We start from the raw sequence: 19,556 nt of genomic DNA, 5'->3' as shown, positions 1-19,556 counted from the left end.
AAATTGAAGGGGCTGCGGGACACTTCCTAATTTATTCTATGAGGCAAGCATTATGTGATACCACAACCAAGAATAAATAACACATTACAAGAATATAAAACTGCATACCAATATCTCTTATAAACAAACATTTAAAACTTATAAACAAAGTTTTAGTAAACCAGATCCAAATATATATAAAAAGGAAAATATATCATGACCAAGTGGAATTTATCTTAGGAATGAAAGAGTGATTTACAATAGAAAGTCAATCAACGTAATTCACCTTATTAGAAAATGACAAAAGAAAAACTATATGATCACCTCAATAGGTGCATAAAAGCATTTGACAAAATCCAATATACACAGTTGATTTTAAAAATCAGCAAATTAAGAATAGAAGAGAACTTTCTCAACTTAAGAAGGAATCTTTATGAAAAACCTTAAGATAGCATGGTATAATGGTAAAAGACTATTTAGTCTACTCAGATTTAATGTAATTATTGCTGTTTTTGGTTAAACTTACCATTTGATATTTGTTTTCTATTAACACCATTTCTTCCTTTGTTTCTTTCTTCCCTTTCTTGCTTAAAATAAAGAACAAGGTGAGAATGTTTACCCACACCACTTCTATTCAACATTGTACTGACAGTTCTAACTGGTGCAGTGAGTTAAGAAACAAGTAAAAGGAATCTGTATTAAAAAGGAAAGTGTCTTTATTCAAGCATTATTAGATGTAGAAAAGCTTATGAAATCTATTTTTCAAAAAGCTATCAGGGCTAATAAGTGTGTTTACCAGATTGCAGTATACACAATCAATGTATAAAAATCAATTACATTTTTATATGAAATATAACAAGTTAATTTTGTATATGAAATATATAAACATATAAATGAACAATTATAAATTGAAATTTTTTTAAATACTGTTTAAAATAGATTCAAAAGTGTTAAATACTTAGGGGTAAATCTGACAAAAGATGTGCAAATATATACACTTAAAAACTATATACATTATTGAGTGAAGTGAAAGACTTACCTGGGGAGATGTATCATGTTCATAGGTGGAAAAAACTCAATATTGTTAAAATGTCAATTCTTGAGAAATGCAGCACAACTTCAATTAAAATCCTAGTGGGCTTTTATAGAAATTGAGAAGTTGATTCTAAAAGTCATTTGGCAATCCAGGGTAGAATAAAAAACTTACCTAGAAATAAATGTCACTAAAAATGTGTGAGATCTTTGTTGGAATACAGAATATTTTAAAATTTTTAGATCCTTCCTAAACTTATCTATAGATTTGATGCAATGTTCCTTTGTGGAAATCAGAAAATGATTCTAAAAGGTATATGATGGAGTAAAGGGCTGAGGGTTAGGAGGGGGTTGGGGCAAAGGATTTCTTCTACCATGTATCAAAATTTATTATAAAGCTATAGTAATTAAGACATTATAAAATATTTATAGCTGCCTTTTTTCATTTACTTCCACATCTCACCAACCTTTAGTGTGTCCAGTCATTATTATTTAAACTCTTTTAGCAGGTGTGAAGTGGTATTTCATTTGGTTTTATTTATATATAATAATATAGCTGCACTAGCTTTCTTATGTTTCATGCTTATATGATGTAAGTTTTTCTATTATTTTACTATCAACCTGTCTGTGACTTTATATTTCTTGTAAACTGCATATAGGGTCTTGCTTTTTCTCCAGTGTGACAATATCTGCCTTCAAATTTTAATAGCTAGTTCACTTAAGTTTAATATAACTATTGCTAAGGTTGGGGTTAAGTCTGCCATCTTGGCATTTGTTTTCTATTAATGCCTCTTTTTCTTTGTTCCTTTGTTTCTTGTCTTCTTCTGGATGAATCATGTATTTTCAGTATTTCTATGTTGTCTCCTATATTGATTTCTTTTTAATTCAAAATTATTTTTTAGTAGTTGCACGTGACTTTACAATAATCATCTTTAATTTATCAGAATCTAAATTTAAAGAAAATTTACTTCACAACAGTGTAAAAACCTTATAACAATACAACTCCATTTATACCCCACCCATCCTTTGTACTCTGGTCTCATATTTATTTCTAAATATGCTATAAATCCCAAAATACCATGTTAATATTTTTGCTTTAAAAAGTCAATTGTGATAAAGATATATAGATATAAACTGCTAGCAAAATAAGTTTTTTATATATACCTTCCCGTGTGCACTTTATTTCTGTCTGTACATCCAGTGTTCCTCCTGGTTTCATTTCCCTTCAACCTGAAGAACGTCTTTAAAATTTCTTGTATTGCATGTTCTCTCAGCATTTGTCTGTATCAAAGTGTCTTTATTTTTTTCCTTCAGTTTTGAAGGACATTTTCCACCGAATACAGAATTATAGGATGACAGGTGTTTTTTGTTGTTTTTCAATTGTTTTAAAAGCAATTTATAAAGACACCATTCTGTTATCTTATGGCTTTCATCATTTTTGGTAAGAAGTGAGTCATTATTCATGTCACTGTTCTCAAATATATAATGTGTCTTTTTACTTGTTGCTGCTTTAGAGTTTTCCTTTTATCTTTGGTTTTCAGCACTTTTATTATGTGCCTAAGTGTAATTTCCTTTGTATTTATCCTGTTTGAGGTTCAGTTGAACTTCTTGGATTTCTGAGATTGTCTTTCATTAATTTTTGGTGTTCTTGGACATTATTTCTTCAAATACTTCTTCAGCACTATTCTCTTTTTCCTCTTCTTCTTGGATTCCAAAAACATATATATGAAACCAGTTAATATAGTCCCACAGAGCTCAGATGACCAGTTAATTTTTTTTCAACTCTGCTTTTTTTCTTTGTATTTCAGTTTGATTACATGCTATTAACCTCTCTTCAAATTCACTGCTCTTTTCCTCTGCTTTTCTCAGTTTACTCTTAAATCCATCTAATAATTTCTTTATTCCTGGTATCATATTTTTAATTTCTAGCATTTCCATTCTGTTTTTTTATCATTTATGTATCTTAGCTGTAATTCCCCATATCTGCATTCTTTTTGCTCATATTTCCACTAGATATTCAGTGTTTTATCATAGCTATTTTCTTTTTTGCCATGCCTGGTATCTTAGCACTGACAGGATTCCAGAGATCTCTTCATATTTCACAACTGAATCACCAGCTTTCCAAACCCTAGAAGAGCCATCTCTGCTCTATAGTCTAGCTGCCAGCTTTTTTTTTTTTTTCTTAATCACTGAAGATTTCTCTTTCCTCTCTCATCAGTCCCTGGATTTTCTTGCCTTGGGAGATCTCTATCTCTCTCTCCTGATTCCCTGACCCCAATTTAGCCTGGCTACTGCTTTATACTTTCAGTAAAGGCCACACATATCTCAGAGGGAGAGTTTTTCTCAGCTCTCTTATCCTACTCCCTGTCTATGGTAGCTGAGCATCCAGAATGCTGATGGATTTCTCTCAACTTTGCTACTTTGCTGCCTTGCTGCCTGACCCCTCCCCATCTTCAAGAGGTTACTGCTTTATATTTGGGAGAGACCCTGACTGCATCAGAGGGATTACTCAGCTTTCCTGCTTTGCCCCAAGACCTTGGCTTACTATACCCAAGCACTAATTGAAGATCTATAGGAAAGAGTTTTGGGTGGGTGAAATCTCATTCCATGGCTGGGGCTAATTGGAATTCCCATCTATCGTGTTTATGACAAATTCCCCTTCTCATCCCTCTGCCAAGAATAGTGAGAATAGCTATGTCTTTTCTATAAAGGGCTCACCATTTTGTTTCTAATCTATTTCCCTTTTGAGAATTGTTTCACACTCATTTTTAGCAACAGAAGTTCTAAGCTTTACATTGAGTCTTCGTTTGGTAAAATGTCTTTTTACCCCAAATGGTCTCTTTTTTAAATTATCAGTTCGATTTCTGTCTACATCCTGTTTGAGTATAGACTAAATATTTGTACATTAAATAAATGTACAAATTTATTTAGGGAGACAAGATGTGCACAAAAGACTCCTGTTGATTGTCATGGACAGAGAAGCTACACTTTAAGTAAAAATCTTTAAGAATTAGAAACAGTTGGGGAGGGGAGACAGGGGGAAAGGGAGACCTTGACTCCCTAAATGAAATTACTCCCACTGAATTTCAAACATAGCAGTCTGTGCATGGCCTTCCTCTGTAACAGTGTCCATAAAATGGTAGTATTGTTTTCTCTCAGGTTTTAAGTTCTCTCTTCTCTTTAGCCAAGGAAGTTTGAATTCCAAAAATAATGTTTGAAGTAGCCTTATAATTTTTTTCCTTCTTGGTTATTTATTTTAAATATAGCAGTGTGTATATGTCAATCCCAAACTCCCTAACTATCCCTCCCCTCTATGCTTCCTCCCTGGTAACCATAAGTTTGTTCTCTAAATCTGTGAGTCTGTTTCTGTTTTGTAAATAAGTTCATTTGTATCTTTTTTTTCAGATTCCGCATATAAGCAATATCATATGATATTTTCTCTTTCTCTGACTTACTTCACTCAGTATGACAATCTCTAGGTCCATTCGTATTGCTGCCAATGGCATTATTTCATTCTTTTTAATGGCTGAGTAATATTCCATTGTACATATGTACTACATCTTCTTTATCCATTCCTCTGTCTATGTAAGTGTCCTTATATCATTTTGTTTTGTTTTTTGTTTTTCTGGTACACGGACCTCTCACTGTTGTGGCCTCTCCCATTGCGGAGCACAGGCTCCAGATGTGCAGGCTTAGCGGTCATGGCTCATGGGCCCAGCCGCTCCGTGGCATGTGGGATCTTCCTGGACCGGGGCACGAACCCGTGTCCCCTGCATCGGCAGGTGGACTCTCAACCACTGCACCACCAGGGAAGCCCGTGTCCTTATATCTTGACCTCAGTAAACATCAGGGTCAAAGGGGCACTTCTGGCCAGAGTGGATAAACACATAAGAAAAGAGAAGGTTTATGATCTTTGAGGATTTAAAAGGGAATTAAGAATAATTATTTCTACTGATAGAAAAAGTATATAAAATAATAAAATCACTGGAATAATTTATTTTTATGCTTGCGTGTAATATATTTTCATGTAATATATTTCTAGGTCTGAAGTATTAGTCAGAAATATAATAAAAATTAAATCTTAGTAGTTACTGTTTTATTTTTAAATGTAGCAAATTAGAAGATGGGAACTGCTAACACTGTCCATAAAATCAAAGATTGTCTAATTATTTTCAATTTTGTCACAGAATAAAGGAAGAAGAAGCAGCATGGCAATCTGGACAGAAAATGAGGTTTATCTTGGATATGCTTTGCTTAAATTTGTTAAAATAATAACTACTGAAGAACTGAAAGAACTTCTAAATATGTCATCAGCTGCTACTCTGACTATACACAATGTTGAGTATACAGGACACCCTTTGGAACTTGCCTTGTTACTAAATTACTGCATTACATGTAGCATCATCAAAACGATTTACCTAGTGATATACAATGAAGATACAAAACAGTGGGTATTCCAAGATTTTGCATTAGATGTCACTACTGACACTTTTTTAATTCCAAATTTTATATATTCAGCACTGCCAGAATTAATACTATGGGACAAACATAGGATCTACTATTATTATCATAATTTTACAGATACTGGAGTTTTACAAACACCTACGGAATTTGGAAATCTATCAAGATTATCACATAACAGCACTATTCATGATGTTTTTATGGGTAAGGTATTCTCATTTTGCAAAAATTATTCTAGATTTCATAATAGATATCTTGCTTATGAAGATGTAATAATTTTAATGTATTAATATATGGTGCTTTTGATAAAGGTGCTGTTTTACCACTTTTAAAATTCTATTAATCTTTAAAATTCTATTAATGTTAAGTAGGATCTCACAAAGCAAAATGGCAAACTCAGATTCTTCTTTCAGAGGTTCATTTTGGTCAATCAGCAGATACCTATGCAACTTACATATGCATTTTCAGTGTATGTGTTGTTGTATTCATTTCCTAGGGCTCCCATAACAAAGTACCACAAAATGGTACAAACTTAAAGCAGCAGAAATTTATTGTCTCAGTCCTAAAGGCTAGAAGTGTTGCCAGGGCCATAATCCCTCTGAAAGCTAGGGAATCTTTCCTAGCTTCTAGTCACTTGCTGTCAAACCTTTTCATTCCTTGGCTTGCAGCTGCATCATTCCAATTGCTGCGTTTGTCATCACATAGAATTCTTGTGTCTTCACGTGTCATCTTGTTATAAGGACATCAGGGCCAACCCTATTCCAGTATGACCTCATCTTAAATAATTATATCTATAATGACCCTATTTCCAAATATGGTCACATTCTGAAGTAGTATTTGGAGTTAGAAGTTCGACATATCTTTTTTGAGGGGACACAATTCAATTAATCTATAACAGGTGTTGTAGAGTTAAATAGATCTGTTTTCAAGTCCATGAACATGTCATTTAACATTTCCAAGCCTCAGTTTTCTAATCTAGAATATAGGACTGTCATGTTGATTAGATAAGGGATTGTGTATAAAATGCTTAGAATAATACTTGGCAAGTGGTAAACCTTCAATTAATAGTAGTTATTCTTCATGTTATTATTCCTGAGGCAGTGTACTAAACATTATAGGAAATGCAAAGAAATAGAAAGTTTAATCCTCAAGGAATCTTGTTAGGAGATAAATTAACCATGAAATTTAAAGTAGATATCACTGTAATTTGTAATTAGTCTTTCTTGACCCCATATCATTCTTCAACTCTCAACCATCCAGTTTTGCTGCTCTCCTTTACAACAAAACTCCAAGGAAGTATTGCCTAGTTTTACTTTTTCCTCTTTCCTCTCATTCTCTCTTGAATCCACTCTAATCAAATTTTCTCAGAAACTGCCCTTATCAAGCTTTTCAATGACTTCCACTTTGCTAATCCAATGGCCAATTTTCAGTCATCTTTCATGATCTGGCAGCAGCATTTGAAATAATTCAACATGGCCTTTTTCTTGAAACACTTTTTTTTCACTGAATTTTAGGGTATCACTTTTTTGTTCTTCCTCCTACTTCACTAGCTATTCCTCCTCAGCCTCTTTTCCATTCTCATCTTCTTAATTCCTAAATGGAGAAGTACCTCAGGGTTTGGTTTTCAGACATCTTCTGAACTCTATTTACATTCATTCTTTGCCCTCCAGCCATGATAATTAGCCTGAACTCCAAACTACTATTTCCTACTACCTTCTTGATACCTTCACTTGGATGACTAGTGGGCATCTCAGACTAACATATCCAAAACTGAATCCTTGTTTCCCTCACCCACACTTCAACCTGCTTCATCCCTAGCCCTCCCCTATCGAGTAAACAGCACTTCTTTTCTTCCAGCCAGAAACCATGACCTCATCCTTGAATCCTCCCCTTTAACATCCCACAAACAAGCCATTATCAAATCCTGTTGGCTATATCTAAAAAATGTATCTAATATCTAACCTTTTTCCACCATTCCCACTCCAGTTCAAGCCCCTATCCTCTCTAGCCCGTACATACAAGAGTTTTTTAAGTGGTCTCTCATTTTTTATCCTTGCGTCCCCATCCCTAACCACAGTCCACCTAGCAGCCAGAGTGAGCCTTTGAAAATATATGCAAAATCATATTATTCCTCTGCTTAAAACACTCATTTGCTTCTTATGTCACTCAGAATAAAATCTAAAACCTTTAGCATCACCTGAAAAACAATATGTGATCTGGCCCAGGACTCTGATGTCATCTCCTATCCCTCGACCCTTTGTTCAGTGTTACTTAGCCATACTGGCCTCTTTGCTATTCCTTGGATATCTACTGTTTCCCTGGATATCTACTGCCAAGAATATTCCTCACTTTGATATCTACATAACTCTTATACTTAATTCAGGTTTAAGTCCAAATGTCACCTTATCAGAGAGCTCTTCCCTGACCCTGACCTAACTCCCCTGCTCTGTACCTTACATTTCTTTATTTTGTTCACAGCACCTATCATCACCTAACAAATTATATGTGTACTTATTTGTTAGCTGAATCTTCCACCAAAAAAATGTTCTGCATGACTTCATTATATTTGCTGCTTTACCCACAATACCTAGAACAGTATATAATATGTACTTTTTGGAATAAATAATTGAAAAATATTCATTGAGCACCACTATTTGTGAGGCATTCTGCTAGGGGTTGGAGACATAGTGGTAATTTGAACACAATTCCCACCCTCCCAGAGTTTACAAGATTACATAGGATAAAAACAAGTTAACATGCAAATAAAGCAACATGTTTAATTCTATGATAGAGAAAATATAGGGTGCTATGGAAACACACAGATTGAGTACCTTACCCAAATTGGGAGACATGGAAGTAGGGAAGGCTACCTTGAGGTAGGGAAGTGGTATCTAAACTGAGATCTGCTGAATAAGCCGGGGTTAGACAGTGAAGACAATAGATGGGATTGGTGTGCCCAGTGACCCAGAGACAGAGATGACAGGATACTTCCCAAAACTTGAAACATGATAAACTGCTGAAACAGAGTTCTGCAGAGAGAAAAGGGATGAGTCTCTTCTGGAGAAATAGAGTCCAGATTATTAAAGACTTCAAAAGTTGTATGAAGAAATTGGACCTTCTTCTAAGGCCTCTAGGGAGTTCTAAAGAGTTTTAAGCAAGAGAGAAGCAGGATATTTGTGTTTTTGTTTTTGTTTTTTTGAGTTTTTTGGGGTTTTTTTGTGTGTGTGGTACGTGGGCCTCTCACTGTTGTGGTCTCTCCCATTGCGGAGCACAGGCTCCGGATGCACAGGCCCAGCGGCCATGGCTCATGGGCCCAGCTGCTCTGTGGCATGTGGGACCTTCCCGGACCGGGGCACGAACCCATGTCCCCTGCATCGGCAGGCAGACTCAACCACTGCACCATCAGGGAAGCCCGGATATTTGTGTTTTTAAAAGACCATAGTGAAAAGAAGATAAGATCAGAATGAAAAATTGGGGATAGATTTTAGAGGACTTTAAAGTTTGAATATTGTACTGAAAGCCATTCAGAAATGCTGAAATAAAAAGTTTAAACAGTTTATAAGTATATGAGCTATGAAGTTAAAGGTCCTCAGCCTTCACTATTTCCATTTCTCAGATAACCCACTATTAACAAGTTCCTGTGAATTTATCCAGACATTTTAAAAGCAAATTCAAAATATAACAGGTGAAATCAGATAAGATGACAGAGTAGAAGGACCTGAACTCACCTACTCTCACAAGCACACCAAAATTACAACTATTTACAGAACAACTATTGATGAAAAAGACCAGAACCTGCCAGAAAAGATCTACAACTAAAGCTATAAAGGAGGAACCACAATGAGACAGGTAGGAGGGACAGAGTCACAGTATGCTCAAGTCCCATGTCTCTGGGCAGCCCACAAACAGAGTAATTATAATTGCAGAGGTTCTCCCCAAGGAGTGAGCAGTCTGAACCCCACATTGTGTTCCCCAGCACCAGATGATTACTCCCCAGAACATTTGGGTTTGAAGGCCAGTGGGGCTTACTTTCAGGAGTCCTGGAGAGCTGTGGGAAATAGAGACTCAGAGAATGTCACATGCTCCAGGACCCAGAGCAGAAGTTGTAATTTGAAAGGATCCTGGGTCAGACCTACCTGCTGATCTTGGAGAGTCTCCTGGAGAGGCAGGAGGAAAATGAAGCTCATGCTGGGGACACAGACACTGGCCACAGCCATTTTTGAGAGCTCTTATACCACATGGACCCTGGTGCTGGCAAGCATCATTTTGGAATTCTCCCTCTAGTTTATTAGCTTCAGGATCCCACCCTGCCCCTGCCCAACAGCCTGTAGCCACCACTACTGGGATGCCTTGGGCCAAGCAACTAACTAGGTGGGGACACAGCCCTGCCCACCAGCAGACAGGCTGCCTTAAGACCCCCAGAGCCCACAACCACTCCTGGACACAGCCCTGCCCATCAGAAGGCCCAGCACCTGGACCCACACACCACAGCTCAAGCACTAAACCTGGAGCCCAGAAGGCCTTGTAGCCAGAGACACCAGGATGCAGCTATACCACCAGTGAGCAGGCACCAGCCACCAGAAAGCCTGCTCTAGCCTTGGGACCAGCTTCACCCACCAGAGGGCAGACACTAGCCACAGGACAACCACAGCCCACAACCTGGGGAACCAGTGGACCAGCACCAACCTTGTGACCAGCTGGAACCTGAACCTACATTCTGGACCCAACATCCAGCTGTGTCAGGAACTGGACCCACCCATCAGCAATCTGAAATCAGCTCTGGGGCCCCTGGGCCCTGCAGCTAGACCTGAGGACCCAGTTCTGCCCAATAGTAAGCTGGCATTGGCCCCAAGACCTGGGTTCACCCACCAGTGGACAGGCATCAATCCCAGGATCTCCTGGACCCTAACCCCACCCACCAGTGAACAAGCACTAACACTGCGGACCCCTGGGGTTCTGCAGCCCACCACCTCATGATCCAGTTCCACCAACCAGTAGCTGGCAGCCTCCTTAAAAGGCAGAGCCTGGCAACCAACTGGACTGGGAGCCAACAAAGTCTACCAAGCCACCCACAGTAGTCAACCCACCACAACAGAAGGTCCTATGCAACCCACATAGGGAATGACTCTAGAGTATATAGCTCAGGTGATGAGAGGGGAGTGTGCTACTAGGATGCATAGGACATCTCCTACAAAAGGCCACTTTTCCAAGGTCAGGAAACATAAACTACCAGATACAAAGAAATAAGAACATGTTAGGCAAAATGAAACAACAGAGGAACATGTTCCAAACAAAAGAACAAGATAAAACCCCAGAAAACTAAGTGAAGTGGAAATAGGAAATCTGCCCAAGAAAGAGTTCAGGGTAATGATCATAAAGGTGACCAAAGAACTGGGGAGAAGAATGGATGCACAGAGAGAGAAGTTAGATATTTTTTAAAAGAGTTGGAAAATATAAATAAAAACCAGAGGTGAGGAATACAATAATGAAATGAAAAATACACTAGAAGGAACCAATATTAGATTAAATGATACAGAGGAATGAATCAGCAATCTGGAAGACAGAGTAGTGGAAATCACTGATGCTGAGCAGAAAAAAAGAAGGAAAAGAAATGAGGACAGTCTAAGAAACTTCTGGGAAAACATCAAGCATACTAACATTTGCATTATAGGGGTCCCAGAAGGAGAAGAGAGAAAGGGGCCAAGAACACATTTGAAGACATAATAGCTGAAAAGTTCCCTAACCTGGGAAAGAAAACAGACATACAAGTCTAGGAAGTACAGAGAGTCCCAAGTATGGTCAACTCAAAGAGAACCACAAGACACATTGTAATTAAGATGCCAAAACATAAAAGTAGAGAATATTAAAAGCAATAAGGGATAAAAACATCACAAACACATGGAGGCTAAACAATACATTCTTAAATAACCAAGAGATCACTGAAGAAATCAAAGAGGAAATCAAAAAATACCTAGAGACAAATGACAATGAAAACACCATGATCCAAAACCTACGGGATGCGGCAAAAGTGGTTCAAACAGGGAAGTTTATAGCTATACAAGCCTACCTCAAGAAACAAAAAAATTCTCAAATAAACTATCTGTCCTTACACCTAAAGGAATTAGAGAAAGAAGAACAAATAAAACCCAAAGTTAATAGAAGGAAAGAAATCATAAATGTCAAAGCAGAAATAAATGAAATAAAAAGGAAGAAAACAATAGCAAAGATCAATAAAACTAAAAGCTGGTTCTTTGAGAAGATAAAATTGATAAACCATTAGCCAGACTCATCAAGGAAAAGAGGGAGAGGACTCAAATCAATAAAATTAGACATGAAAAAGGAGAAGTTACAACAGACACTGCAGAAATACAAAGCATCCTAAGAGACTACTACAAGCAACTCTATGCCAATAAAATTGACAACCTGGAAGAAATGCACAAATTCTTAGAAAGGTATAACCTTCCAAGACTGAAACAGGAAGAAAGAGAAAATATGAACAGAACAATCACAAGTAATGAAATTGAAACTGTGATTAAAAATCTTTGAACAAGAAAAGTCCAGGACCAGATGTCTTCACAGGTGAATTCTATCAAACATTTAGAGAAGAGTTAACACCCATCCTTCTCAAACTCTTCCAAAAAATTGCAGAGGAAGGAACACTCCCAAACTCATTCTATGAGGCCACTGTCACCCTGATACCAAAACCAGACAAAGATACTACAAAATAAAGAAAATTACAGACCAATATCACTGACAAATATAGATGCAAAAATCCTCAACAAAATACTGGCAAACAGAATCCAACAACACATTAAAAGGATCATACACCATGATCATGTGGGATTTATCCCAGGGATGCAAGCATTCTTCAATATAGGAAAATCAATCAATGTGATACACCATATTAACAAATTGAAGAAGAAAAACCATATGATCATCTCAGTAGATGCAGAAAAAGTTTTGACAAAATTCAACAACGATTTATGATAAAAAATCTCCAGAAAGTGGGCATAGAGGGAACCTGCCTCAACATAATAAAGGCCATATATGACAAACCCACAGCAAACATCATTCTCAATGGTGAAAAACTGAAAGCATTTCCTCTAAGATCAGGAACAAGACAAGGATGTCCACTCTCACCACTATTATTCAACATAGTTTTGGAACTCCTAACCATGGCATTCAGAGAAGAAGAAGAAATAAAAGGAATACAAACTGGAAAAGAAGTAAAACTGTCACTGTCTGCAGATGACATGATACTATACATGGAGAATCCTAAAGATGCCACCAGAAAACTACTAGAGCTAATCAATGAATTTGAAAAAGTTGCAGGATACAAAATTAATGCGCAGAAATCTCTTGCATTCCTCTCCAATAATAATGAAAAATGTGAAAGAGAAATTAAGGAAACACTCCCATTTACCATTGCAACAAAAAAATAAAATACCCAGGAATAAACCAACCTAGGGAGACAAAAGACCTGTATGCAGAAAACTGTAAGACACTGATGAAAGCAATTAAAGATGATACCAACAGGTGGAGAGATATACCATGTTCTTGGATTGGAAGAATCAATATTGTGAGAATGTCTATACACCCAAAGCAATCTACAGATTCAATGCAATCCCTATCAGATTACCAATAGCATTTTTTACAGAACTAGAACAAAAATATTAAAATTTGTATGGAGACACGAAAGACCCCAAATAGCCAAAGTGGTCTTGAGGGAAAAACACGGAGCTGGAGGAATCAGACTCTCTGAGTTAAGACTATATTACAAAGCGACAGTAATCAAGGCAGTACGGTACTGGCACAAAAACAGAACTATAGGTCAATGGAACAGGATAGAAAGCCCAGAGATAAACCCATGCACCTATGGTCAACTAATCTATGACAAAGGAGGCAAGGATACACAATGGAGAAAAGACAGTCTGTTCAGTAAGTGGTGCTGGGAAAACTGGACAGCTACATATAAAAGAATGAAATTAGAACACTCCCTTACCATACACAAAAATAAACTCAAAATGGATTAGAGACCTAAATGTAAGACCGGACACTGTAAAATTCTTAGAGGAAAACATAGGAAGAACATTGTTTGACATAAATCACGCAAGATTTTTTTGATCCACCTCCTAGAATAATGGAAATAAAAATAAACAAATGGGACCTAATGAAACTTAAAAGGTTCTGCACAGCAAAGGAAACCATAAACAAAATGAAAAGACAACCCCACAGAATGGGAGAAAATATTTGAAGACAAAGCGACCGACAAGGAATTAATCTCCAAAATATACAAAGAGTGCATGAAGCTAAATATTTAAAAAAAACATCATAAAATGGGCAGAAGACCTAAATAGACATTTCTCCAAAGAAGACATATATATGGTGAAAAAGCACATGAAAAATTCTCAACATTGCTAATTACTAGAGAAATGCAAATCAAAACTACAATGAGGTATCACCACACACAGTCAGAATGGCCATCATCAAAAAGTCTACAAACAATAAAATCTGGGGAGGGTGTGGAGAACAGGGAACCCTCCTACACTGCTTGTGGGAATGTAAATTGGTACAACCACTATGGAGAACAGTATGCAGGTTCCTTAAAAAACTAAAAATAGAATTACCATATGATCCAGCAATCCCACTCTTGGGCATATATCCAGAAAAAACCATAATTTGAGAAAGATAAATGCACCCCAATATTCATTGCAGCACTATTTACAATAGCCAAGTCATTAAAGCAACATAAGTGTCCATCGACAGAGGAATGGACAAAGAAGATGTGGTACATACATATAATGGAATATTACTCAGCCATAAAAAATGAAATAATTCCATTTGCAGCAACATGTGTGAACCTAGAGATTATCATACTAAGTGAAGTAAGTCAGAGAAAGACAAATATCATATGATGTCACTTTTATATGGAATCTTAAAAAGTGATACAAGTGGACTTATTTACAAAACAGAAACAGACTCACAGACTTTGAAAACAAACTTATGGATACGAAAGGGAAGAGGTAATGGGAGGGATTAAATTAGGAGTTTAGGATTAACATATACGCACTACTATATATAAAATAAATAGTCAATAAGGACCTTCTGTATAGCACATGGAACTCTACTCAATATTCTATAATAACCTATATGGGAAAAGAATCTGAAAAAGAATGGAAGTATGTATATGTATAAATAAATCACTTTGCTGCACACCTGAAACACAATATTGTATATCAACTATACTCCAATATAAAATAAAAATTAAATTAAAGAAACCCCTGTGGAGAATATGCATATATATATACATATGTATATATGTACTTGTACGCTTGTACAAGTATTCCTGTAACATAGATTATTAGATATAGAATTCTTGAATCAGAGTTCTGAATATTTAAAAAGTTGATAAATCCTTAAAATTGTCAGTCTAAACTCACCCAAAAGTATTTAAAAAATGTATATTTTTATAAAATCTATTTACTATTTACCCATAGTGTGGAAGAAAAATGTGTAATTCTCATTTTATTGCACATTTTATAATTAGATGTTTTATCTAGTTTTGTATGTTCATTGGTCATATTTTCTCTGGATTGTCAATTCATACTGTTTAGATATTTTGCACTGGATTGCTTATTTTCTTATTGATATGTTTTTTACTTATAATGTATATTATCCATTTGTCTTTGACGCACATTGCAAATATTTTCTGTGGTGTGTAATTTCTCAGTGTCTTTTTGCAGGGACTTTGATATTTACAATTTCAGTTTTTAAGTAGTCAAATTTGTTAGTATTTTTATTTGTGAATTCTTCTGTAATGTCATAATATGAAAGGTCTTTCCAATTATAAAGATATTATCACATATTTTCTTTTTATAATTTAGCATTATAATTTTTATGTTTAAATCTTTAATTCATCTAGAATTATATTTGGTATAAGGAATCTAATTTTATTTTTTATTTCTATTTTTCCTGTGAAAGCTGGTTTTGCCTTCAAATCAGTCTTCTGTTAAACACCACTTACCCTACAGATTTGAAATGCCAATTTTATTATGCATTTATGCCTCATGTTAACTGGGTTCAGTTTCTAGGATATCCCCTTCCCTCATCTATCTCCACAAGATCTATATTGTTTTGGTTACGGTAGCTTTAATCGCCAGCACACTATATAATTTACTTATCTTATGTTTATTGGCGGTCTTCCCTAAAGGAATAGAAGCTACAAAAGAAAATGATCTTTCAGTTTTTCTACTAATATGTCCCTCCCAAGTATTTAGAACAGTATGTAGCTATAGTGGGCATTCAATAAATATTGATATTTATTGAATAGATGTTTGCATATTTGCAATATCAGGTCTTCCCAACCAGGAATGTTATATCTATTCATTAATTTTATTTTCTCTAATTGGCCTATTAAAGCCTTTCATCTCTTCTTCAGTCAATTTTAGAAGTTTGTTTATTCCTAGGAAAGCATTCATTTTTTCTAGATTTTCTACTTTATTGGCAAAGGCTTCCCATTTTAATCTTTAAATTTCTTATGTATCTGTAATCATATTCTCTTGCTTATTTGTAATATTGTTTATGTCCCACTCCTTGCTAGTTTGGCTTGCAAGATATCATTTTTTAAAAATTTTTTGTTTTTGTTTTCCTTTCCTTTGAAAAGAACTCTTTGATTTATCAAATCTACTTTCTTTTTTATTTAATTCCTTAATTTCTGCTTTTGTCATTAATGACTCCTCACTTCTGCTTTTTGTTTGTAATGTTGGTATTCTGTTGCCTGCTTCCTGAGTTAAATAACTAGTTCATTTATTTTCAGTTTTTGTTGTTTTCTAAGCATTTAAAACTATGAAAAACATAATGCTATGAATTTTTCTCTGCATAGCTTTAGCTACGTCCCACAGGCTTTTATATATAGTGTTCTTATTCTCATTATTTAAAAAAATAATTCCTAATTTTCGTCTTAACTTTGTATTTAATCCAAAATTCATTTAATAATGTTTTTAATGAGCAGTGTGATAGGAAAATGGTAGTATGTTGACACTGTTATTAAAGTATTCTGATCCTAAAAAAAATTGGTATTTCTGATTTAAGATCTTGATTAGAATATAATTTATGGCAAGTTGTGAAAATGTCACTTAATTATTCATATTCCAAATGTAAGATGCAAACTCACAAAGAGCTCTGAACCTCCCTAACTCTTTGAATTCACCTTCCTCCTTTCAGCCAGTCCTTTCTAAGTGCTGTTTTTGAAAATTAAAGAAAGTATACTCCTAGGGGCTGTACGCAAAGAGTGTCATATCTGGAAAGGAAGTTATGAAACCAACTGGTCCAACTGTTCATTTTATACATATGGTTATAGAACCAAAGAGGTTAAGAGACTTATTGTCTATGAACCTCTGCGACTTAGGCATAATACTCTATTAAGGGGAGAAAGTTAATTATTTTGTATAAAGTGAACCTGAAGAGGTGCTGTCTCCCTCCCACCACCATTTCTTCATCCCAACTGCATTAGCCTACTATGGCTGCCATAGGAAAATACCACAGATTAAGTGGCTTAAGCAATAGAAATTTATTTTCTCACAATTCTGGAGGCTAGAAGTCCAAGATCAAGGTGTCATCAAGGTTGGTTTCTGACGAAGACTCTCTTGCTGGCTTGAATACAGTGGCCACCTTCTCACTTTGTCCTCACATAGCCTTTCCTCTTTGTACATGCAGAGAGAGAAAGAGCTCTCTGGTGTATCTTCCTCCCCTGATAAAGACATCAGTCATATTGGATTAGGGCCCCATCCTTCTGACCTCATTTAACCTTAATTACCTCCTTAAAGACTCTACCTTCAAATACAGTAACAATGAGAGTTAGGGCTTCAACATATGCATTTTGAGGGAACATAATTCAGTCCATAATACAATGCTTCCTAATAATACCATTCCTGTCATTCTCATCCTCATTATTATTTAATGCACTAATTCCAGCTCTTTCTTCTATGTTAATAATGTGATTATAAAAGTGATAGAGTGGGGCTTCCCTGGTGGCGCAGTGGTTGAGAGTCTGCCTGCTGATGCAGGGGACACGGGTTCATGCCCCAGTCCAGGAAGATCCCACATGCCACATAGCGGCTGGGCTCATGAGCCATGGCCGCTGAGCCTGTGCGTCTGGAGCCTGTGCTCCGCAGCGGGAGAGGCCACAACAGTGAGAGGCTCGTGTACCGCAAAAAAAAAAAAAAAAAAAAAATGTGATAGAGTGAATGTGAGGAAAAAGGTATGCAGAAAAAAAAAACAAAAACAAAAAAACGCTCTGCTACGAAGTGGGAGAGAAGCTCTCAAACATCTTGTAATGTTATGGGTTTGTGCCTGAATTTTCTCAAAGTATATAAATAATCACTATGAAAGAAATTATTTTGATTAATAGTGCACTTAAATAAAACAGCATGAATTTATGTCAACATAGAATAACACAAACTTTTCTCTCTTTTTTCCAGATTATTATGGAAATATTGTGGTAAAAATGGAAAATAATGTAATGTTTTATTTCAAGATTAATATTAAAGATGCAGTAAAGCTGCATTTATGGACAAATAGCACAATAAAATCATTAATTTCCTTGAATACATCTGGTAAAATGTATCTCATACATGTTTTTGAAAATGGCACAATACATCCACAGGAATATCCCTTAAAACTGGAAGCACAAAGTATAGCTTTCAAAACAAAAGAAAAATGCCCCTACATGGCATTTCATAATGATATTTTTCGTGTTTTTTATCTTTTGGACAAGGGACAAAACCTGTCAGTTTGGGCTCAAATAGTCTATCCAGAAAATATTGGGCTGTATATTATTGTGGAATCATATGGCCCAAAAATATTGGAAGAGAAAAATCAGGTTCAGTATGAAATTGCCTCAGGATACTGCACTAAAACCATGGTAAGTTAATATTTTAAAATTCTTTCATTCGATTTTAATAAATGTAAAATTATAATATTAACATTTAAAAGAATGGATTTCCCTCCAAATTTAGCTTTGAAAATGTTGAGAAATATGTAAATTTTTAATGAATAATGATATGGTAAGTCATTAATTCCTGAGCAACAATTTTTACTTTCAATATCCAGGGCCTCTTTGCCACTTAAAAACACATTCCCGTAGAATTCTTTGTCAATTGTATTGTTCACTTCCTTTTTTTTATATAGCGCATGACTGCTCTGTAGAGTTCTGTCTGCTATCTATTGCACTATAACACCATCCCTAAACCTAATGGCTTCAAACAACAAGTTCTGTGGATCAACAACTTGGGTTACGAGTAGATGGGCTGTTCTGCTGGTTTCATCTGGGTTTATTCATGAGGCTGTTGTCATCTGGTGGCTTGCCTGGGACAGGATAATGTAAGATGGCTTCATTCACATGTCAAATGTTTGGTGCAAGTACTGGCTTGTTAGTATAAGGGGCCTCAGCTGGAGCACTTGTCTCTGCTTCATGTGTCCTCTATCCTCCAGGCTAGACCTGGCTTCTTCACATGGCAATCTCAGGGCAGCATTCCAAGATGGTGAAGGCAGAAGCCACAAGGCCTAGGTTTGGCTACATTCTATTTGTCAAAGCAATTCACAAGGCCAGCCCAGATTAACATGATAGGGAAATAGACTGCACTTCTTAAGAGAACAGCAAACTTACACTGTAAAGGGACCTACATATAGGAATGGGAAGAATTACTGCAGCCATCTTGGTAAACAATCTACCACAATAGACATAAATATACTGTGTATATTATTTTGTATACTACTTTCCTAGGTAATATTATAGCATAAGCATTTTTACATGTTACTGTAATTTCTTCCCAAATATTGTATATTCTATTCCCCACTCTCCTTTTCTAGGCTCAGCTTTCTTAAGCATAAACAATAGTGGGCCTCTTAATTGATACAGTGGAATGGAAGTGTTCACTTAATTCCAAAGTAAGTTTAAGTGAAGAATCATTTAAAAAAGGAAAGTGCTATATGTGAAACATTCTACTTTAACTTAAATAGATGAAGGTACATTCATTAGTCAATCTTTTAATATAGGACCACAGACTTTGCTTTGAAATTAGTCC

General features: G+C 35.9%; 1 protein-coding gene across 1 annotated transcript in view; it reads left to right on the top strand.

Moving 5' to 3' along the window:
- Window positions 1–19,556, top strand: part of CATSPERE (catsper channel auxiliary subunit epsilon) — a 220,738-nt gene that overhangs the window by 110,228 nt on the left and 90,954 nt on the right. The window contains exons 9-10 of the mRNA XM_029226890.1: window positions 5,199–5,676; window positions 17,952–18,394. Of these exons, the coding sequence (XP_029082723.1) occupies window positions 5,199–5,676; window positions 17,952–18,394 (921 nt within the window). The remainder of the gene's footprint in view (window positions 1–5,198; window positions 5,677–17,951; window positions 18,395–19,556) is intronic.

The sequence above is a fragment of the Monodon monoceros genome, unplaced genomic scaffold (genome assembly GCF_005190385.1).
Source record: "Monodon monoceros isolate NGI ecotype Baffin Bay Population unplaced genomic scaffold, NGI_Narwhal_1 Super_Scaffold_18, whole genome shotgun sequence".
In the NCBI taxonomy this organism is placed as follows: domain Eukaryota; kingdom Metazoa; phylum Chordata; class Mammalia; order Artiodactyla; family Monodontidae; genus Monodon; species Monodon monoceros.
This window is presented reverse-complemented; position numbering and strand designations above follow the sequence as displayed.